The 24,656-nt window shown below is 37.1% G+C and overlaps 1 protein-coding gene and 1 pseudogene across 1 annotated transcript; one reads left to right on the top strand and one right to left on the bottom strand.

The window, feature by feature from the left end:
* Positions 1–486: 486 nt before the first annotated feature.
* Positions 487–1,426, bottom strand: LOC121474469 (olfactory receptor 2M3-like). The gene is given in 2 exon segments (XM_041727328.1): positions 487–1,173; positions 1,175–1,426. Coding segments are annotated over 2 exon segments (939 nt in total).
* Positions 1,427–23,438: 22,012 nt separating this feature from the next.
* Positions 23,439–24,374, top strand: LOC121474445 (annotated as a pseudogene).
* Positions 24,375–24,656: the final 282 nt, after the last annotated feature.

The following is a 24,656-nucleotide window of genomic DNA, read 5'->3' as shown; positions in this document are numbered from 1 at the left end:
GGGATCCCAAGGGTGTGATTTTAAAACATTATCTGGGTTGAAGTGTTGTATTGATTTATTCTGCATGTCTGGAAGAATGAAAAATAAGAATAAAAATCAAACAGAAACACTACATAAGTTTAAAAAGCCTGATGTACCAAATCTTCATCCAAAGTGGCTCTGAATTGACGGATAGAGTTTTGGATTTACAACATGGGGAAAGGAAGCATTGTTTGTTAGCTGGATATATGCCACAAAATTCCTGAAACTTTCAGTCAATCAATAATGTCCTCATTCCAGAAATGGCCATAAATGTGGTTATAACTGAATTAAACATAAAAATAGTGAATATTTAAACAATCTTCATTAAAATATAAGAATTATGTTGTTGCCCAGGACTGTGCTTTTTCAACAATATGTACAAATAAGTGCTGTTTTTAAAAACTGACTGGAAAAAAAGAGAGACACTAAAGAGAACTTAGCAAAGCATGAAAATAATTAAGGAATTTACTGTCCAGACTTGCCCTTCTCCAACACCTTCATGGCTGCTCTAGCCACTTCCTTGTTGTGGATGCTGTAGATGAGGGGATTCATCATGGGAGTGAGGATGGTGTAGAAGACACAGACCATCTTCTCCTGGGTGGGGGAACGATCAGAAGTGGGCCACAGGTATATGAACAAAGCTGTGCCATAATACATTCCCACCACCATAAGGTGAGAAGAGCAGGTGGCAAAAGCTTTCCGGTGACCCTCTCCAGATGCTATGTGAATGACAGCCACAATAACACGAGTATAGGAAGCAATGATGATCACTACAGGGAAAACAATCATTATTATACAGCAGTAGAAAAGAACTTCTTCAAATGTTGATGTGTCATTGCATGAGATGATGAGCAGGGAAGGAAAACCACAGAAGAAGTGGTCTATTTCCCGGGACCCACAATAGAAGAAAAATGTAGCTACAGCATCAATTATACAATCAGTAGAGCCCAGGATCCAGGAAGATGCAGCCATAAGTCCACAAATTTTAGGACTCATAAGATTAGGATATCTTAGAGGGTAGCAAATGGCAATATAGCAGTCATAAGCCATTACTGCCCACAGGAAACATTCACAGCCAAGTAGTGATGTATAGAGGAAAATTTGAGTAGCACACTCTACCACAGAAATGGAATTGCTGCCAGACAAATAGATGGTTAAAAGCCATCTTGGGTACAGTGTTGCAGATGAGCATGAGGTCCATGAGGGACAGTTGGCTGAGAAAGAAGTACATGGGTGTGTGGAGCTGAGTGTCCAGGTAGATGAGGAGAATCATAGCAGTGTTTCCCATGAAGGCCACTGTGAAGATGGCCAAAACCAGAGAAAAGAGGAAGATGTGAGTGGGGCTGTAATTGAAGATTCCCAGAAGGATGAAATCAGAGTTAAAAGTCTGATTGTCCCATGTCATGAGGAATGTGTTTTTTATCTAATACAACAAAAAGTGATGTCACTTCATTAATTTGGTGAACATGTACTCAGTGCCTTACAACGCATGTGATTGTGGCAAACTATAGGTCAGTGATTATGCTGACATCAATGTTATTAGGAATTTCAAAAAACAAGAAGCATAATAAAGGGGGAAAATATGTTATCTTGGTACTAATTTATACAAGTGTGGAATTATTCCTAAGCTCAGCTTCTAAACAACTTTTGAAAATTAAGATAATAATATACGTTTTATATAATTGATAGTGTGTCTTCAAAAATGGAAATTCCCAAAAGCAATTAGACAGTGCCTTGAAACATCAGGAATCCTTTACAGGTTAGTCAATAGAGAAAGTAAGCGTCATTCAGCATGTGGCAGAAAAAGTAACTGAGATAAAAGAGTGCAATATGAAACTTTGCTTTCATGATACGAGGTGATTTTACTGTCAGATTAATCAAATCTTTACATTTGTCAATTGCTTTGCAATTTAGAGTGTTTCATTTGTAATTTATAGCAAATATTCTATGCAATAAGTGGACAAACTGAGGAAATATTTTAATTACACAACTATAAAAGCTTTGCTCTGTTCTTGTATAGCCCAATGTGGTAGAGTGACTTGTGTTTCCTCCAAAAGAGATGTTGAGTCTTAAGTCCTAGTATTTCAGAATGTAAACTTACTTGAAAATAATTAGCTAAGGGCACAGTTGGTTAAGTTGTCTGACTCTTGGTTTCAGCTCAGGTCCTGATCTCAGGGTTGTGAAATAAAGCCCCAAATGCAGAGTCTACTTGAGTCTCTCTCTCTCTCTCTCTCTCTCTCTCTCTCTCTCTCTCTCTCTCCTCATCTTCCCCACCTCCATGCTCTCTATCTCAAATATGCAAATATATCTTAAAAAGAGAAAATAATTAGCTAAGATGAGATCATGTTGGAACAGAGAAAACCCCAATCCAATGTGACTGATGTCCTTAAAGACTTCCATGTGAAGACGGACACAAGGATAATGTGTGATGATAGAGGCAGAGACTCAAGTGTTATATTTATATATCAATACATTTCAATGATTGTTGGTCATCACCAGAAGCTAGGAAAGAGGCATGGAACATATTATCTTTCTTACAGCTCTCAGAATTAACCAACCCTGCTGATATCTTGATTTTAGAACTCTAGTAGTCTCCATTACTGTGAGAGAATATAATTGTGTCATTTTAAACCATCCAGCGTGTAACACCTTGTTATGCTTCACTAGGAAACTAATACATCTCATATCTCCTAACTCTGGGAAACGAACAAGGGGTGGTAGAAAGGGAAATGGGCAAGGGGGGTGGTGACTGGGTGATGGGCACTGAAGTGAGCACTTGATGGGATGAGCACTGGGTGTTATGCTATATGTTGGCAAATTGGACTCCAATAAAAAATAAAAAAAATTACTACATACAAAACAGAAATTCAGAGAAGCTTAAGGTTCACACATTTAAACAATACTTATGAAGATTTATGCATTGGGCACTGGCAGTAAAACAGCACTCAAAAAAAGAAAAAAATATATATCACTTAGCCTAACATATTGTAATCAGATGGTGACAAAAATATCAAAACTCTATGAAGCTACGGAAAATAATTGAAAAGAAGATGTTACAATTACACTGAACTGTCCTAATCCAGGGAAGACCTCAGTCATCTGATGATATCTGACTAAAGACTTGGGGGAAGTAACAAAAAAAATAGAGAGAGACCACCCTTTAAGAAAGAGCTACCCATATATAAATTCTACAAAGTGGAACCTGCATGCAAAAAAAAGTAAAATGTATAGAAGATATAAGGAAAACAGAGATTTCTAAATTAGACTTATGTTTCATGTTCATTGTAGGATTTAAAATTCCATTTATGAGCTAATTATGCATGCATGAGAAAAGTTCATATATGAAGATGGGTTATTCCAGGTAGTAAATAAATGTCATAAACAGAAAGACAGGTTTGATGATTAGAACAATTGGATAGGAATGCACATTTACTCATTTGTGCATCACATTTTTTTGGACGCCAAAAACAAAACCAAACAAAGAAGCTGTAACCTAAGAGTAGCAAGAGCAAATTAATCTGTAGAAGAAGATAGAACCTTGAATTCTGTCTCATGAGTTTGAATTGAATTTTTTTAAGCGTGGAGGTGGTAAAATACACTTTCTTTAAGTTGTAATTATGTATACAAATTGTGAATGATGCTGTAAGAGAAAAACTCAAAAGTATTTAAGTATTTCAAGACATGAATGATCATGACCTGCAAATACTAATCTACCGAAAGGGCATGTCTGCATTTTCATCTCATGATGTCTCAAAGAAGAGTAGCTGGATTTCATGACATGGTGATTTGGTGTACTGTAACAATGGTCCATAACAAAGACAACTCATAAACCATGGAAGTCATGCCCAGAAATTAAGAGAAGAATCATTGAGTGAAATAATTGAAAAAAGATATTTACTACCAGGATTTGATCAAAAAGATAAGTAAAGCATTACAGAAAAATGATGCTGGACACATATTGGTGTCATCAGTTCTGGCTGCTATATTCTTTTGTACAGAAATGGTCAGGAAATAAAACAATTGAAAAAAGTTAAAAAAAATTCTCACATGATCAAAAGTGACCATAGCAAACCTGTTTCCAATTACAATATACAACCTGCATGAGAATCAGTAACAGGGTGGGATGCCTGTGTGGCTCATTGGTTGAGTGTCTTCCTCCGGCTCAGGGTATAATCCCCCAGTTCCAGGATCGAGTCCCACATTGCGCTTCCTGCATGAGGCCTGCTTCTCCCTCTGACTGTCTCTGCCTCTGTGTGTGTGTGTGTGTGTGTGTGTGTGTGTGTGTATCATGAGTAAATAAATAAAATCTTTAATTTTTTAAAAAAGAATCAATAACAGGGTTCATAGCTAGCTACACTAACTGAAAACTACACTATCATTAGTGAAGCTCAGTACTAGAATGTTGAATTAATAGATGGAAATAACAGATACAAAATACATTGCAGGTAACTTATTCACAAATCCTATGATATGAAGTTTAATACAGATGGTATATTATTTAAGTATATGTGCTGCCAAAGTGAGCACTATTTAAGAAGTGCAGCAGTACTGAAATAATGGTTATCACCAGCAAGGACCAGTAAGGTTATATAATTAGATAGGCTTATGCTAATTTTCAAAAAACACTGGCAATGCTTTTGCAAAAACAATTTGCAAAAATGTTTTATATGTATTAAATTTATTATGAAATTTGAAGTTATATAAAAGAACAAAAATATATATAAAAGTGTTAGGAGGGCACATAACAATGGTAAAGCATCTATGAATGTGAGATGGGCCCATTAAAAGAAAAGAGGATAAGGTTTAAACCTGTCTTTCAAATGATGCATTAATGTTCTTATTCTCATCTGCCACTTTTGTCTTCTCACTTGTATTCACCACCAATTTCTTTCTCACTTAAGAATACCAGCATTATATGAAAAAAGAAAAGAAATTGATTTTTTTTTTTATCCAGCTCATCTATGAGCTAAGGCAAGTAACTTAACTCCTGCCATAATTCTCCTATCCCTACATACAAGATCATATCACATTCTTCAAAATAATATTTACAGATGAAACGAATGAATGACATAAGGTGCTTAGCATGAATATCACTTAAGAAATATAGTCAATTATCTCCATCCAACTTCCATGTTCACCAAAAGTTTGGCATTAACGTACAAATATTCTTACCTGATTATTTATATCACCTCTTAGTGTGAGTCTAAATAGTATATAATTCAGATGAAAGAGTACGTTACCAGACAGGAGAATTGCATATTTTGCATATCATTGTATTTCTATAACCAAAAAAAAAGGAGCACCTGATATATAATTGGAAACTATATTATTGTTGTTAAACAAATTGAAACACAAAGTAATGAACTAGAACCAAGAGGCACATCTAAGAATAGTTATTCATAGTATTCATGAGATCAGCCCAACAGCTTCATAACACCACTCATTTATATATGATTCTAATTCTGATTATTATATTATTTAACATCCTGGAGAATCAACATTAATTAAATGGATACAGTATATCTATGAATATATATATATATATATATATACCTATGAAAATATACTCATCTATCGATATTGTTTTTTTATTTTTTTTTATGAGAGACAGAGGGAGGGGGATATATATATATATATATATATGTATATATATATATATATATATATATATATAGAGAGAGAGAGAGAGAGAGAGGCAAAGACACAGGCAGAGGGAGAAGCAGGCTCCATGCAGGGAGCCCGATATGGGACTTGATCCCGGGTCTCCAGGATCACACCCTGGGCCAAAAGTGGTGCTAAACTGCTGAGCCACCCGGGCTGCTCTCATCTGTAGATATTGTTAAGCAGAAAATTATTAATATAGTTTTACATAAATTCTAGAAGCACTCACTGAACATGGAAATCATACCTGTTGTGAATTGTTTTGTTGTAAGCTTACCTTCTGTAGCTTCCTTGGTAAGCACAAAGCAGCAGTATAAATGAAAAGGATTATAACTCTTAAATAATCCCTACTTGGCCTAACCATGGCAAAAAAAAATGGAAAATTAATTTTCTAGCCCTCTGAGGATTCCGTTCCCTTGTTTTTAATTATAGAAGTTGGCATTGTTTTCCATCTCCTCTCCCAGGACAAAGAAACAAAGAAATGGCATTAGCTTTCCTTTTCCTTTTTCTTTTTCTTTTCTTTCTTTTCTTTTCTTTCCTTTTTTTTTTTTTTTGAAAATACTTACTCTGGATAGATAATGATATCTCCTTCCTTAAGTTTTAGTTTGAACTCTGTGGAACTTTCTGCTCCCTCTCAATGACATAATAATAAGACAAAAACATACTGAGTGCCTCCTATGTAATTGGTACTGTGGCAATTTTGTATGTAAACTTACAGACACAAACATTGCATGTGCCAGGCACTCTTATTTTTAAATTTTTGTTTTGTTCTGTTTTTTTTTTTTTTTACATAATAAAACTTCCTAAGCCAATTGTCCAAGGTAATAAAGTTAATGAATGGTGGACAGAATTTTCCAGTGCTAAAGTCAGCTCCATTTTTGAATTTTATTAGGGCATGATTAGACATGAAAATTTCATGTATTAAAGTTATTCAACTTGACATTTTGATCTATGGTTGTACTACGAAATGAGCACCACAATCAACCTAATTAAAATAATTGTCACTTCAAATACTTACCAATAATTCTGTAGTATGAGAATACTTGAAATCTGCATTCTCAGTAAATCTTCAGAATGTAATAGGGTTTTGTGAACTAACTATAGTCACCATGATATGTAGACTATAGTTATCATATATGTAGAACATATACAGAGGGATATCATTCATTCAGTTTCTATCTTTCTATCTTCACTCTTCCCTGCACCTCATCTCCCAATATCAGGCAAAAAATGAATCTTTTTACTTGGGCAGAATTAGCATTTTTTGAAGTTCCCCACATACTTCTCAATCTATTCATATTTTCCTTAATGTCTTTTATAACCTTCAAAACTATTGTTTTTGAAGTGATTCTCTTTATTGGATAGAAATGTTCCTGTGTATCTTACACGTGATTGCTCCAACATGTGGAACATGTTTCTACCACTTTTCCTTCATTTTATTCAATACACATATTACATATATGTATTGACTTCTATATGCTGATCTTTAATCAGCCAAGCCAAGACTGTAAGGTAACCAATGAGTAAAATTTGAAACTTTTATGGTTTAAGAGAATATAGAAGGAAGGAAGAAGAAATGAGGAAATATATTAAAAGCTACATGTCAAGAATTCCTTCGTTCCCCCCATATAATTATTGAAGTGGTGTACAGTTTCATGAAAAAGGAAAGGAAAGAACTCTGACCCAAATTTTCTCAACTAACAGAGCAGAGAAAGACAGCAATCATGCAGGGGAAGCTATGCATAATTATAAGCATTCCCTGGCAATTGGATCATGGCTTGCATGTAATCATAGGTTGTTAAACATCAAAGAACATAAATAATTGGAAATGCATCAATATGCGGTCCACTTTGGGCTTTTCTGTAAATAGACTACAGCTCATCCAGAGAAGTTACTCAAGAGAACAGAATAAACAGGCACTTCAGGATCTCTTTTTCCATGCCAAACCACTAGAAACAAAACTCAATCCACAATTCTGATAAAAAAAAAACTATATAAAATTACCATGGTCCACCAGAAGTTATGAAGATTTTCTGAAGAAAAGAAGCTGATATTACACAGAAGAAAATATCTCCATGTATTTGAATTTAGAATGGAGAAAGAAGAATTCACATTGATATGTGAATATAACTGAATTTCTCACATGGAGGCTTAATTCCTCAAAACCCTGAAGGAGGCATCACACAAATTAACTTAATTTGTCAATTACTATTTAAAGTTTGTAGATAGGGGATCCCTGAGTGGCTCAGCAGTTTAGCGCCTGCTTTTGGTCCAGGGCGTGATGCTGGAGTCCTGGGATCGAGTCCCGCATGAGGCTCCTTGCATGGAGCCTGCTTCTCCCTCTGCCTGTGTCTCTGCCTCTCTCTCTCTGTGTGTCTCTCATGAATAAATAAATAAAATCTTCAAAAAATAAAGTTCATAGATAGGATGAGTAGCAAAAGACGGACAACTAGAGAACCCCATAGCAATATGTATTTTCAAATATAGCTTAAACATCATTGTTTTGAAATACAGAATATATATTTTTAAATAAATACAGTGTGAATTTTTATAAGAAATGTCTTCCTAAAATCAGTTGTAGCAGTAAAGAGAAAAAAGAATGAAAGATTGTAAAGCAAAAACATGCACAGAAAAATAAAGTGGCATAAAAGGAAATAAAAGCTGGGCGGGGAAAGATGGTGGGGGGATGGGGCAAATGGTGGAGGACTAGGGTCCCCAAGTCACCTGTCCCCACCAAATTACCTAGATAACTTTCAAATCATCCTGAAAAACCTATGAATTTGAACTGACATTTAAAGAGAGAACAGCTGGAATGCTACAGAGAGAAGGGTTTGAGCTAACAAGGCAGGAAGGCAGAAAAAAATAAAAAAAAAAAAGAATCCAGTGGGGATTCTTTCCTGAGAAGAGCTAGGCTAAGCCCAGGAGGCAAGAGCCACTGGGACAGGAAAGCCCAGCCTTGGAGAAGCAGGAACATCAAAAATTTGCACTGGATTCTTCCTGGATAGAAAGACGCTCAGCAGGGAACCTGAGCAAAACCGCAGGAGGAGCAGTGGAGCCTCCAGCCACCCAGAGTCACTAACAGAGGAAGTGTGCCCGGGGGGAGATCATGCCACAGACTCTAGCTTGGTAAGAGACTGGAGCACGCACCTGGTGGGGTCTTGGGAGAAGCTCAGGTGGTGGCTCCAGGCAGAGGAGGCTACACTCTGCTGCCTTCAGAAGCCATGGCCCCGGGAACATAATTCCAGGAGCACAAGCCCCAGATCCCAGGGGGATGGGGGACACAGACCAGAATACTGCACTTCTCTGGGATAGGCAAAGACAGGGAGGACACAGGACAGTAAGGAATATGCTGCCAGGGGCCCCCAAGCTCTCCAGATCAGCGCCCCCCCTCCACCCCTGGAGCATCTAGGCCAGTGCAAACTGGGAGACTGCGGTAGTTACTGTGGAAGCTGACTCCAGGGCTGGAGAGCTGGCCACCACCAGTGTTGTTCCTCCTGGTGTCACCCTGTGCCTAGGATGGAGCAGGGCCACCAGGAAACAAGGGTCCTCACAGGATAAACAGCTCAAACTGAGCAGAGCCCCTGGCAGGGGGTGGGACAGCTCCCCCAGGTGCACACACATGAGAATCAGCACAGCAGGCCCCTCCCTCAGAAGACAAGCTGGAAGAAACGGAGAAGAGCAAGTTCTTGTCTGAGAAGCATTGGAAAACTCGAGGGGGTAATGAGGGATTTATGGCATATAACACCAGAGGAAAAAACCTCCATGTTTTTTTTTGGTTTGGTTTGGTTTGGTTTGTTTCTTGTTTTGTTTTGTTTTTTTGTTTTGTTTTTTGTTTTTTGTTTTCTTCCGTTTTTCAGTACAACTCATTTTTAGCTACTCTGCACTGAGCAAAATGACTAGAAAGAAGAACTCACTATAAAAGAAAGAATCAGAAACAGTAGTCTCTGTCACAGAATTAAAGGCTTTGGATTACAATTTGATGTCAGAAAGCCAATTCAGAAGCACAATTATGAACCTACTGGTGGCTCTGGAAAAAAGCATGAAGGATTCAAGAGACTTCATGACTGCAGAATTTAGATCTAATCAGGCCGAAACTAAAATCCAATTAAATGAGATGCAATCCAAACTGGAGGGCCTAACAACCAGGTTTAATGAGGTAGAAGAAAGAATCAGTGAAATAGAAGACAAGTTGATGGCAAGGAAGGAAGCTGAGGATAAAAGAGAAAAACAATTAAAAGATCATGAGGAAAGGTTAAGGGAAATAAATGACAACCTCAGAAGGAAAAATCTATGTTTAATTGGGGTTACAGAGGGCACGAAAAGGGAGAAAGGATCAGAAACATACTTGAACAAATCATAGCCGAGAACCTCCCTAATCTGGGGAGGGAAATAGGCATTCAGATCCAAGAGATAGAGAGAACCCCCTCTAAAATCAATAAAAATTGTACAACACCTCCACACTTAATATTGAAACTTGCAAATTCCAAAGATAAAGAGAAAATCCTTAAGCAACAAGAGACAAGAGATCCCTCATGTATATGGGGAGAAATATTTGTTTAACAGCAGACGTTTCCACAGAGACATGGCAGGCCAGAAAGGGCTGGCAGGATATATTCAGGGTCCTAAATGAGAAGAACATGTAGCCAAGAATACTCTATTCAGCAAGGCCCTCATTCAGAATAAGAGAGATAAAGAGCTTCCAAGATAGGCAGAAACTGAACAAATATGTGACCACCAAGCCATCTCTGCAAGAAATATTAAGGGGAACTCTGTAAAAGAAAGAGGAAGCCCAAAGAAATATTACACAAAACAGGTATTACGATGACATAAATCTATATCTTTCGATAGTTACTCTGAACGTGAATGGGCTTACTGATCCCATAAAAAAATGCAGGGTTTCAAAAAGCAAGACCCCTCTATTTGCAGTCAACAAGAGACTCATTTAGATATAAGGACACCTACAGCCTGAAAAAGAAAGATTAGAGAACTATTTACCACTCAAATGGTCAGCAAAAGAAAACTGGGGTAGCAATCCTCATATCAGATAAATTAAAGTTTATTCCAAGACTGTAGTAAGAAATGAAAAGGGACACTATATCATACTTAAAGGATCTATCCAACAAGAGGACCTAACAATCATGAATGTTTATGCCCTTAATGTGGGAACTGCCAAGTATATCAATCAATTAATAAGGAAAGTAAAGACACACTTAGATAATAATACACTAATACTGGGAGACTTCAATGTAGTGCTTTCTGCAAAAGACAGATATTCTAAGCACAATATCTCCAAAGATACAAAAGCTTTAAATGATACACTAACCAGATGGATTTCACAGATATTTACAGAACTATGCATCCAAATGCAACTAAATACACATTCTATTCAGGTGCACATGGAACTTTCTCCAGAATAGACCACATACAAGGTCACTTCTCATGTCTCGACAGATACCAAAAGATTGAGATTGTGCCCTGCCTATATTCAGACCATAATGCCTTGAAACTTGAACTCAATCACAAGAAGAAATTTGGAAGAAATTCAAGCATATGCAGGTTAAAGACAATCCTGCTAAAAGGTGAAAGGGTCAACCAGGAAACTAGAGAAGAATTAAAAACATTCATAAAAACTAATGGGAATGAAGATACAACCATTCAAAACCTTTGGGATACAGCAAAAGCAGTTCTGACAGGGAAATACATCACAATACATACATCCTTCTAAAAATTGGAAAAAAACTAAAATACACAAGGTAACCTTACACCTAAAGGAACTGGAGAAAGAACAGCAAATAAAACCTACACCAAGCATAAGAAGAGAGTTGTTAAAGATCCGGGCAGAGCTCAATGAGATAGGAAACAGAAGAACTGTAGAACATATCAACAAAACCAGGATTTAGCTCTTTGAAAGAATTGATAAGATGTATAAACCATTAGTCAGCCTTAATAAAAACAAAAGAGAAAATACACAAACTAATAAAATTTCTATTGAAAAAGGAGGTATCACAACCAATATCAGGAAATACAAACGATTTTAAAAACATATTGTGAGCATAGCCCTGGTGGGCCAGTGGTTTAACGCTGCTGTTAGCCCAGGGAGTGATCCTGGAGAACCAGGACTCAGTCCGACGGCAGGCTCCCTGCACAGAGCCTGCTTCATCCTCTACCTGTCTCTGTATCTCTCTGTTTCTCTCTCTCTCTCTCTCTCTCTCTCCCTCTTTCTCTCTCTCTCTGTCATGAATAAATAAATAAAATCCTTTAATAAATAAAAATACAATAAAACACAATACAAATAAAAACATATTATAAGCAGATATACACCAATAAATTAGGCAATCTAGAAGAAATAGACAGATTTCCAGAAAACCACAAATGACCAAAACTGGAACAGGAATAAATAGAAAGCCTGAACAGGCTGATAACAATAGAGAGGAAATTGAAGAACTCATCAAACACCTCCCAAGACACAAAAGTCCAAGGCCAGATGGCTTCCCTCTGGAATTCTATGAAACATATAAAGAAGAAAATACCTATTCCACTAAAGCTGTTCTGAAAGATAGAAAGGGATGGAATACTTCCAAACTTGCTCTATGAGGCCAGCTTCACTTTAATTCCAAAACCAGACAAAGACCCCAACAAAAAAAGTATACACCAATATCCCTAATAAACACAGATGCAAAAATTCTCAACAAGATACTAGCCAATAGAGTACAACAGTACATAAGAAGATTATTCACCATGACCAAGTGGGAATTATCCCCAGGATGCAAGGCTGGTTCAACATTCGTAAAGCAATCAATGTGATAGATCATATCAACAAGAGAAAAACAAGAACCATATGATCCTCTCAATGGATGCAAAGAAAGCATTTGACAAAATTCAGTATCCATTCCTGATCAAAACTCTTCATAGCGCAGGAATAGAGTGAACATTCAACAGCATCTTAAAAGCCATCTATGAAAAGCCCACAGGAAATATCATTCTCAATAGGGAAACCCTGAAAGCCTTTCCCCTAAGGTCAGGAACACAACAGGGATGTCCACTCTCACCACTGCTATTCAACAAAGTATTAGAAGTCCTAGCTTCAGCAATCAGGCAACAAATAGAAATGAAATGTATTCAAATTGACAAAGAAGTCAAACTCTCCCTCCTTGTATATGACATGATACTGTACACAGGAAACCCAAAAGACTCCACCCCAAGATTGTAGAACTCATCCAGTAATTTGGCAGTGTGACAGGATACCAAATCAATGCCCAGAAATCAGTAGCATTTCTATACACTAACAATGAGACTGAAGAAAGAGAAATTAAGGAATCAATCCCATTTACATTTGCACCAAAAAGCATAAATACCTAGGAATAAACCTAACCAATGAGGTAAAGGATCTATACTCTAAAAACTACAGAACACTTCTGAAAGAAATGGAGGAAGACCCAAAGAGATGTATATTCCATGCTCATAGATTGGAAGAATTAATATTTTGAAAATGTCAATGCTACCCAAGGAAATTTATACATTTAGTGCAATCATTATCCAAATACTGTGGACTTTGTTCAGAGAGTTGGAACAAATCATGTTAAGATTTGTGTGGAATCAGAAAAGACCCCCAAAAGCCAGGATATTATTGAAAAAGAAAGCCGAGGCCAGGGCATCACAATGCCAGGATTCAAGTTGTAATACAAAGCTGTGATCATCAAGATGGTATGGTACTTGCACAAAAACAGACACATAGATCAATGGAACAGAATAGAGAACCCAGAAATGGGCCCTCAACTCTAAGGTCATCTAATATTCGACAAAACAGGAAAGACTATCCATTGGAAAAAGGACAGTCTCTTCAATAAATGGTGCTGAGAAAATTGGACAGCCACATGCAGAAGAATGAAACTATACCAATTTCTTACACCATACACAAGATAAACTCAAAATGCATGAAAGATCTAAATGTGAGACAAGATTCCATCAAAATCCTAGAGGAGAACACAGGCAACATCCTTTTTGAACTTAGTCACAGATATTTCTTGCAAGTTACATCTATGAAGGCAAGGGAAACAAAAGCAAAAATGAATTATTGGGACTTCATCAAGATAAAAAGCTTCTGCACAGCAAAAGAAAAAGTCAACAAAACTCAAAGACAACCTACAGAACAGGAGAAGATATTTGCAAATAACGTATCAGATAAAGGGCTAGTATCCAAGATCTATAAAGAACTTCTTAAACTCAACACCAAAGAAACAAACAGTCCAATCATGAAATGGGAAAAAGACATGAAGAGAAATCTCACAGAGGAAGACATAGACATGGCCAACATGCACATGAGGAAATGTTCCGCATCATTTGCCATCAGAGAAATACAAATCAAAACCACAATGAGATACCACCTCACACCAGTGAGAATGGGGAAGTTAACAAGGTTGGAAACCACAAATGTTGGAGAGGATGTGGAGAAAAGGGAACCTTCTTACACTGTTGGGAATGTGAACTGGTGCAGCCACTCTGGAAAACTGTGTGGAGGTTCCTCAAAGAGTTAAAAATAGACCTGCCCTACGACCCATCAATTACACTGCTGGGGATTTGCCCCAAAGATACAGATTCAGTGAAATGACAGGACACCTGCACCCTTATGTTCATAGCAGCAATGTCCGCAATAGCCAAACTGTGGAAGGAGCCTCGGTGTCCATTGACAGATGAATGGATAAAGAAGATGTGGTTTATGTATACAATGGAATATTCCTCAGCCATTAGAAATGACAAATACCCACCATTTGCTTCAACGTGGATGGAACTGCAGGGTATTATGCTGAGTGAAGTAAGTCAATTGGAGAAGGACAAACATTATATGGTCTCATTCATTTTGGGGAATATAAAAGATAGTGAAAGGGAATAAAAGGGAAAGAAGAGAAAATGAGTGAAAATATCAGTAAGGATGACAGAACCTGAGAGACTCCTAACTCTTTGAAATGAACAAGGAGTAGTGGAAAGGGAGGTTGACAGGGCGTTGGGGTGATGGTGTGACGGGCACTGAGGGTGTCTTGACGGGAAGAGCACTGGATGAAATGCTATATGTTGGCAAATTGAACTAAAAAAAATCTAAATGGGACAGTTTTGAGCAGATTTAAAATAGCAAATTTTCAGATATACTAACTATATTGGGTATGTAGTGTAATGAGCATTGGGTGTTGTATGCAACTGATGAATTCTTGAACAACACATTGGAAACTAAGTATGTACTATGTTGGCTAATTGTATTTCACTTAAAAAATATGCTTCTTCTTCTTCCCTAAATTTCTCCTTATAACATAATAGTTGAATCATTGGAGATACCACCATGGAGACTATAATCCAGTAATAGAACATTGTATAATTTTTTTTCATTTCTTAGATGTATGGAAATACATGCATATGTACCCCTGCACACACACACTCACACAGAAACACACACAAATACATGAACACTCAGAAGTAGGATAGTATAACTTATTTTTAGAACTCAATTTTATAACAATGACCAGGTATATGGGATTCAGCATATATTTTTTTGGCAGAGTATTAAAGTTTAATTAATTCTTTAAAATATCCTTTACACAGAGATACCATTCCATGTATTTTGCAGACAGGTACAGCAAAGATTAAAGTAAAAATAAGACATTTGTCCAACAGCAAAATTTAATACATGAATAACTATAACATTCTCTTGATATCAAACCCAATAGTCTACAACTATAGAGACATGGATGACAAAAGTTTCTAATTAGGGAATTGGAAAGTCACAGCCTTTGGCATTTTTCTCTTTTAAGTGTAAGAGTCTCTGAAATACAGCAAATCTTCTCTACCTTAGTAACATCAAAGACATTTGGAAACTTCCAAAGTTTCTGTCCTTCAACATCTTGATAGTAATGCTACAAGTCTTAATTCTTTTATAAATTTATTTTTTATTGGTGTTCAATTTGCCAACATATATAATAACACCCAGTGCTCATCCCATCAAGTGCCCCCCTCAGTGCCCATCACCCAGTCACCCCCAACCCCCGTGCACCTCCCTTTCTACCACCCCTAGTTCGTTTCCAAGAGTTAGGAGTCTCTCAAGTTCTGTCTCCCTTTCTGATATTTCCCACTCATTTTTTCTCCTTTCCCCTTTCACTATTTTTTATATTACCCAAAATGAATGAGACCATATAATGTTTGTCCTTCTCCAAGTGACTTACTTCACTCAGCATAATACCCTCCAGTTCCATCCACGTTGAAGCAAAAGGTGGGTATTTGTCGTTTCTAATGGCTGAGTAATATTCCATTGTATACATAGACCACATCTTCTTTATCCATTCATCTTTCGATGGAAACTAAGGTTTCTTCTACAGTTTGGCTATTGTGGACATTGCTGCTAGAAACATCGGGGTGCAGGTGTCCTGGCGTTTCATTGCATCTGAATCTTTGGGGTAAATCCCCAGCAGTGCAATTGCTGGGTGGTAGGGCAGGTCTATTTTTAACTCTTTGAGGAACCTCCACACAGTTTTCCAGAGTGGCTGCACCAGTTCACATTCCCACCAACAGTGCAAGACGGGTCCCCTTTCTCTGCATCCTCTCCAACATTTGTTGATTCCTGCCTTGTTAATTTTCCCCATTTTCACTGGTGTGAGGTGGTAACTCATTGTGGTTTTGATTTATATTTCCCTGATGGCAAGGGATGTGGAGCATTTTCTCATGTGCTTGTTGTCCATGTCCAACAGAGGAATGTCTTCCTCTGTGAGATTTCTGTTCATGTCTTTTGCCCATTTCATGATTGGATTGTTTGTTTCTTTGCTGTTAAGTTTCATAAGTTCTTTCTAGATCTTGGATACTAGCCCTTTATCTGATACGTTATTTGCAAATATCTTCTGTTCTGTAGGTTGTCTTTTAGTTTTGTTGACTGTTTCTCTTGCTGTGCAAAAGCTTCTTATCATGATGAAGTCCCAATAATTCATATTTGCTTTTGTTTCTCTTGGCTTCATGGATCTATCTTGCAAGAAGTTACTGTGGCCAAGTTCAAAAAGGGTGTTGGCTGTGTTCTCCTCTAGGATTTTGATGGGATCTTGTCTCACATTTAGATCTCTCATCCATTTTGAGCTTATCTTTGTGTATGGTGCAAGAGAGTGGTCTAGTTTAATTCTTCTGCATGTGGATGTCTAATTTTCCCAGCACCATTTATTGAAGAGACTGTCTTTCTTCCAGTGGATAGTCTTTCCTGCTTTGTCGAATATTACTTGACCATAAAGTTGAGGGTCCACTTCTGGATTCTCTATTCTGTTCCATTGATCTATGTGTCTGTTTTTGTGCCAGTACCACACGGTCTTGATGACCACAGCTTTGTAGTACAACCTGAAATCTGGCATTGTGATGCCCCCAGCTATGGTTTTCTTCTGTAATATTCCCCTGGCTCGGGGTCTTTTCTGATTCCACACAAATCTTAAAATAATTTGTTCCAACTCTCTGAAGAAAGTTCATGGTATTTTGACAGGGATTGCATTAAACATGTGAATTGTCCTGGGTAACATTGACATTTTCACAATATTAATTCTGCCAATCCATGAGCATGGAATATTTTTCCATCTCTTTGCATCTTCCTCCATTTCTTTCAGAAGTGTTCTGTAGTATTTAGGGTATAGATCCTTTACCTCTTTGGTTAGGTTTATTCCTATGCATCTTATGCTTTTGGGTGCAGTTGTAAATGGGATTGACAAGTCTTAAGTTTGAAAGTCAAGTAGTTTGGTGAAAAAGTGAAATTAAGGGGAAAATAAAAGAAAGAGTAGTAAAACCATATTTGAGAACCTTTATTCTTCCCAAAATAGAGTAAATCCAATAGGTTGTTTTTATTGTTCCCATGTTGTGCTAGGCACGAATAAATTACATCATCGGGTAATAGAATGAGACTCGTATTTGAATGTGTTCTTTGAATTAGGATTTAATAAAGGCCTGATATTTATCTTGAATTTCACTTATATATAGTTTTATAAACAGGTAAGCATGAGTACAAACCAAGCAAATTCCAACTAACATGGAGATACAATCCTAAAGTGGTTATGAAATTTACATCTAGGATTTTGTCTCTCACTACAAGTTGATCTTCTGATCCTATTAATCAGAGAAGCAGAGCAGAAACTTGGAAAATATTATCTCATTACACAGATGAGGTCCTATCCTAGTCCTATAAGATTCAATTTTCTAAAGTATAGGGCTTGGACACATGCAGGTGAAAAATTTTCCATATGTGATTTGACATCTATCTTGGTTAAGCAGCACTGGATGAGGGCAGCTCCAGTGGCGCAGCGGTTTAGCGCCACCTACAGCCCAGGGTGTGATCCCTGAGACCCGTATTGAGTCCCATGTCAGGCACCTGCATGGAGCCTGCTTCTCCCTCTGCCTGTGTCTGTGCCTCTCTTTCTCTCTCTCTCTCTCTCTCTCTCTCTCTCTCTCTCTCTCTCTCATAAATAAATAAATTATTTTTTAAAAAAAGTACTGGATGATATGTGAACCTGAATTGGCTTGGAGCAATCTGTGTCTTCCATGACCCTGGTCCAGATACTCCTCCACTTTCATCACCCATGTGTTACTTTACACTGGTTCTTTTTAAATTTAAATTCAATTAATTATTATTTATTAAAAAATAAAAATCAATAAATTTAATTAATTAAATATAGTTTATTAGGATTTCAGAGTGAAGATCAATGACCATTGGGTATTATATATAATACCCAGTGCTCATCACATCTCATGCCCTTCTTAATGTCCATTGCCCAGTTACCCCATATCTCCACCTTTCCTCCCCTCTAAAACCCTCAGTTTGGTTCCTGTTATTAAGAGTCTCTTAGGGTTTGTCTCCCTCTCTGATTTCATCTTGTTTTATTTTTTCCTCTCCTCATCTATAGTCCTCTGCTTTGTTTCTTAAATTCCACTACAAGTGAGATCATATGATAATTATCTTTCTCTAATTGTCTTATATCACGTACCATAACCCCTTGAGTTCTATTGATGCCACTGTAGATGGCAAGGTTTCATTTATTGATGACTGAGTAATATTCCACTGTATATGTATACCACCTCTTTTTTATCAATTCATCTGTCAGTGGACATCTTGGATCTTTTCATTGTTTGGCTATTGTTGGACGTTGTTGCTATAAACATTGGGGTTCAAAGTGCCCCTTTGAATAACTACATTTGTATATTTGTGGTCATCCTTGGTAATGAAATTGCTGGGTCATGGGGTAACTCTATTTTCAACTTTTTGAGGAACTTCCATAATGCTTTCCAGAGTGGCTGTACCACCTTGTATTCCCAACAACAGTGAAAGATGGTTCCCCTTTCTCCAGATCCTTACCAACATCTGTTTCCTGACTTGTTAATTTTAGCCATTCTGAAAGGTGTGAGGTTGTATTTCATTGTGGTTTTCATTTGTATTTCCGTGATGACAAGTGATGTGGAACATTTTTTTCATGGCTCTATTAAACATTTCTATGTCTTCTTTTATTTATTTTTAAAAAATATTTTATTTATTCATGAGCGACAGAGAGAGAGAGGCAGAGGAAGAAGCAGACTCCATGCAGGGAGCTGATGCGAGACTTGATCCCAGGACTCTTGGATCATGCCCTGGACCAAAGACAGCCACTCAACCGCTGAGCCACCCAGGTGTCCCAAGACATCCATTTTAAACACCCAAGGGATTTTGACATTTGGTTGAGTTTGGAGTCTTCTGGACTGAAAGACTTTCATTTCAAAACTTTGAATGGAGACCTTGCAGTGTTGGCATATATATTGTTTCTGTTTGTCATGGAAGCTTTTTTTTAAGATTTTATTTATTCATGAGTGAGAGAGACAGAGAGACAGAGACAGAGAGAGAGAGAGAGAGAGACAGAGACACAGGCAGAAGGAGAAGCAGGCTCCAAGCAGGGAGCCCAACATGGGACTCGATCCCAGGACTCCAGGATCATGCCCTGGACCCAAGGCAGGCGCTAAACCGCTGAGCCATCCAGGGATCCATCATGGAAGCTTTTTATCTCTCCTTCTATTTTGAATGACACCCTAGCTGGATAAAGTATTCTTGGTTGGATATTTTTCTCATTTAGCACCCTGAATATATCATGTCACTCCTTTCTGGGCTGCCAAGTTTCTATGTATAGGTCTGCTGCAAGTCTAATAGCTCTACCCTTGTAGATTATGGACCACTTGTCCTGAAATGCTTTCAGGATTTTGTCTTTGTCTTTGAGATTTGCAAGCTTCACTGTTATATGTTGAAGTGTTGCTATTTTTATTGATTTTAAGGGGATTTTTTGTGCCTCCTGTACTTGATCACCTGTTCCTTCCCTGGATTAGGGAAGTTCTATACTATAATTTGCTCCAATATACTTTCTGCCCCCTCCTTTCCTCTTCTTCTGGCAACCAAATTATTCTAATATTGTTTGACTTTAGGGTGACACTTATCTCTTGAATTTTCCTCCCCATGATCCAGTAGTTTTTTATCTCTCTCTTTCTCAGCTTCTTTATTTCTATCATTTTGTCTTCTGTATCACTAATTCTCTCTTCTGCCTTACTTATTCTAGCAGTTAGACCTTTCATTTTTTATTGCATCTCATTAATAGCCTTTTTAATTTTGAATTGATTAGATTTTAGTACTTTTATTTCTCCAGAAGGGTTTCTTTGGTGTCTTCTATGCTTTCTCAACCCCAGCTAGTATTTTTATAATCATTACTGTAAACTGTAGTTCCAACATCTTACTTATGTCCATACTGATTAGGTCCCTGGCAGTTGGTAATTTAGCCTCTTGTTCATTTTTTTTGAGGTGAGTTTTTCCATATTGTCATTTTTTTCCAGAGAATAGATGATTGAGAAAACAAAATACTGAAATGGCAAACCCCCCAGTGTAATATATACTAAACAACTCAGAAGAGACCCAAACCATTCCTTCACACATCTGGGCTCTCATTCTCCTTTATGCAAAAATAGGGGAGAAGAAAAAGAAGAGACTCATTCTCCTTATGATTACATTATGTTAAATTAATTAAAAATATTTAAGCCTTTATGGTGACCATAATTATCTTCCAGTTATTAGGTATACACCTCAAAATGTCTTCACAGAAACAGTTCCATCCAATGACCTGTATATACTGCTTTAAAAAAGAATTAATAAAAAATCAGACCTGAAACACTCCTTAAAAACCACCTAGTGCAAATTTTTAGTTTTTAATTATTGGGAGGAATTATTTGACTCAAAACAAATCCACTTTCCTTATTTATGTTCTGTATACTTCAGAAAATACATCAATTAATGAAATTTTCCAATGCTGTACATTAAAAGTGAAACATAATTTAATGAACCTTGATTTAGCTAAATTGTACGGTGTGTGAAAATCTCCTAAAACCTGGAACTATAGAATATTCTTGGATGCATGGATGGGGACCTTCAGGTCAGCCTATATCACCAGAGGAAGAGCTAGACCCAGTGTTGTAGATAATCCTCCCAAATATCTGTGCTCACTTAGGTCCTACCACTAAGTCTGTGATTTTTATTGTCTCTCTTTCTTCCATTTCCATTAATATTTCAAAGTCTCTAATTATCACAAGCCATTTGTCCACAATTTTTCCTTGTTGTTGTCAGCTCTACTTCTCTTCCCTATACTCCATTTCCTTTTCTTTAAGAAACTTCTCTTCTTCAGAATATTTTTTTCTTTTCCCTTGGTCTTCTTCATTTTCCATTAACAGTTGGCATGAAAGAATGGAGAATCACCAAGATGCTCTAGCTAGGATGTGAGAATTCTTGAAATTTCATATAATATGGTGACACTTATGAAACTGTAAATCTTATTTTGACATTCAGAGAACAAAGAAAGAAGTTAGCAATTCTTTTATGTTGACTACCTTGGGAACAAGACTGTATTTGTTATATATTTAAATAGTTATCAATATTTTTATATATTTTTATTGTAGGAAGCTTGGATTTTCTCAATAATATTTATCATTAAAATAGGTAAAATACCAAATACATAATAGTTATGCAAATAAATAAATGTGTAATCTAAAAGGAGTTATTCTCCTTTTCAATACTTGGCATATGTCATTCTTTAAGGCACTTTTCTATGTCAAAATATTAGAGCTGGGAATGAAATTATTTTCCTGAAATACTAGTATAATATTTTTTTTAAGTTGAGGGGTTTTTAAAGATTTTATTTATTGGGCAGCCCCGGTGGCTTTTCTTTAAAAAAAGAGACTTTATTTATTTATTCATGAGAGACACACAGAGAGAGAGAGAGAGAGAGGCAGAGACACAGGCAGAGAGAGAAGCACGCTCTATGCAGGGGCCCTGATGTGGGACTTGATCCCAGGACACTAGGATCGAGCCCTGGGCTGAAGGCCGGCACTAAACCATTGAGCCACCAAGGGATCCCCTGGTATAACATTTTAATTCTGTGAAAATAAATAAGGTCATTCCATTTCTGTGTGTCATTAAAATAATCCCAAAGGTCTTTATTAATTACTTTACCTATTTTTAGAAGATTAGTTAAAATTAACAGAAGTTCATTTCAAATATCAGTATATAAGCAAAATATTTCCTAGGAAAAATTAAACAGCAAACAGATTTCAAACTAATTTACCCATCATAAGTAGAATATTGTGATAGGCACAGGGCATATACCACTAAAATGTAACTTATAGGATAGTTCTCAGGCACTTGCTTTGTCCTTAGAGGTATACATTAATTTATATAACACATGTAAATTGTGGTGCTACATAGAAAACATTTCTTTGATAATCATTTAAAAATAAAATTGAGTTAGGTTCTTCTGGCTCTGTGATCTATTTCCTATACATATTGTGGCTCATTTTTGCAGTGTTATCTGTACCACATTCTAGTACATTCCTGTTTCTACCCATCTTGAACTGCAATAGGTTTGTAAGTGATGCCTTCACTTACTGTGGTGGAACTCACTCCCCTTCTCCCCAGAATAGCACATTGCCGTGAAGTTTTTAAAGTGTACAAAGGGGTTTCTCTTTTGTTCCCAAGAGATGATGCTACTCAACTTATCTAAGTGTAACAATATGAAATCAATTTCTCAAAACAAACAAGAAAGGAAAACAAACAACAACAAAATGATGGCTCCCTTCTCCATACAGGTTGATAGAAGCAAAATTATTCTCAAAAGAGAAGTAAATATCCTTTTATTTCTTGGGAAAGTAGTTTAATGGATGTTTATATTAAGATGGGACTCCAAAGCTTTGTCTAAGGTAAAAAAGTTAAAATATGCAGTATAAATCCTTCTGCTAATTAAGGAAGGAAATCCTTCTAATTAATCCTCTACACATGTAATGATATTGATCCTATACACCCTTTCACTGGGCTGGTGTGACACAATGGGAAGAAGATAGGATTATAGGGAGAATCAAGAGAGCAGGAATTCTGTAGTTATTGAGAAGACAACCAGGAGGCATGATAAGACAAAACTATATAAATGTGAGGAGGTAATTTCCTTTGATCAGGGACACTGATAAAATTTAGCAACAGAAATGCATAACCTCTTTTTCTACTAGGTTCTCTACTGACTTATAACTGTGGGTAAGTCAGTAAAGTGACTACATGAGAGTCAACTGAAGTTTGGATGACAGGGTTGTACACATGCATCTAGTACACTACCAACCTGGGGGCATTGTCACAGTATGCATTTGAAAATTAAGCAGACAAATAAGCTTGTGTCTTCTCTGAAAATTCCAGAAAACACAAATTACCTAAAATGGTGTGGAGAAACCAGACCATCAGCTTTGACTTGATCCTGCTAAGAATCTTTGATTACAGTCCCACTCACATATTTTTTTTCTCACTGGTCTTGGGCATCTTTTCAATAGCCTTCTTGGGAAACACTGTCCTGGTTCTTCTTGTCTACCTGGACACCCATCTCCACATCTCCATGCACTTCCTCCTCAGCCAGCTCTCCCTCATGGACCTCATGCTCATCTGCACCATTGTACCCAGGATGGCCTTCAACTACTTGTCTGGCAGCAAGTCAATATCTCTGGCAAATTGTGGAGCTCAGATATTCTTCTATGTGTCCCTGCTTGGAGCTGAATGTTTCCTGTTGGTTGTCATGGCCTATGACCATTATGTGACTATATGCCACCCACTTTGATACACCATCCTCATGAATCAGGAACTCTGTGTCCTCATGACTGTTACTTCCTGGATCTTGGGCTTTTTTGATGGCATTATTGTGCTAGTAGCAGCCCTGTCACTGTCTTTCTGTAGCTCTCTGGAAATTCATCACTTTTTCTGTGATGTTGCTGCCCTTTTCCCTCTATCTTGCACAGACACCTCTGCTTTTGAAAGGCTGCTTTTCCTCTGCTGTGTGGTGATGCTAATATTACCAGTGTCTGTGATCATTATTTCCCATTCATATGTCCTTCAAGCTGTCCTCCACATGAGCTCTAGAGAAAGTCACCTCAAAGCCTTCAACACCTGCTCCTCCCACGTGACTGTGGTTGGACTGTACTCTGGTGCTGCTATGTTCATGTATATGAGACCAGCTTCTAACCATACACCAGACCATGACAAGATAGTATCTATCTTCTACACCATCCTCACCCCCATGCTGAACCCTCTCATCTACAGCCTCCTCAACAAAGAGGTATCCAGGGGACTTCAGAAACTGTTGAGGAAAGGAAAGTTAATGTAACTTCATCAAATATCTTTGAATGTCAACTCTGCTCAACATCTTTCTTCTAGTTGGACTTTTTTCCCTCCATTTTTTGTTCAGTTTTAAAATAGCTTTATTTGATATAATATAATGTAAAAATTACAGGTAAAGTAGGTTGGATTTAGAAATAATCATAGATTATCATTTTATCTCCAGTGAATTTCAGTTATATCGGTAGTTGTTAGCCAGGAGTACTTAACTTTGGAATGCCTGACTTTGAACCTGGTAGGAGTCTGATTATCTTTGTTTTAACTAAGAAAA

This window comes from Vulpes lagopus, chromosome 13 (assembly GCF_018345385.1).
Source record: "Vulpes lagopus strain Blue_001 chromosome 13, ASM1834538v1, whole genome shotgun sequence".
Taxonomy (NCBI): domain Eukaryota; kingdom Metazoa; phylum Chordata; class Mammalia; order Carnivora; family Canidae; genus Vulpes; species Vulpes lagopus.
Note: the sequence above shows the minus strand (reverse complement) of the source record. Positions and strands in the feature narration are given on the sequence as shown.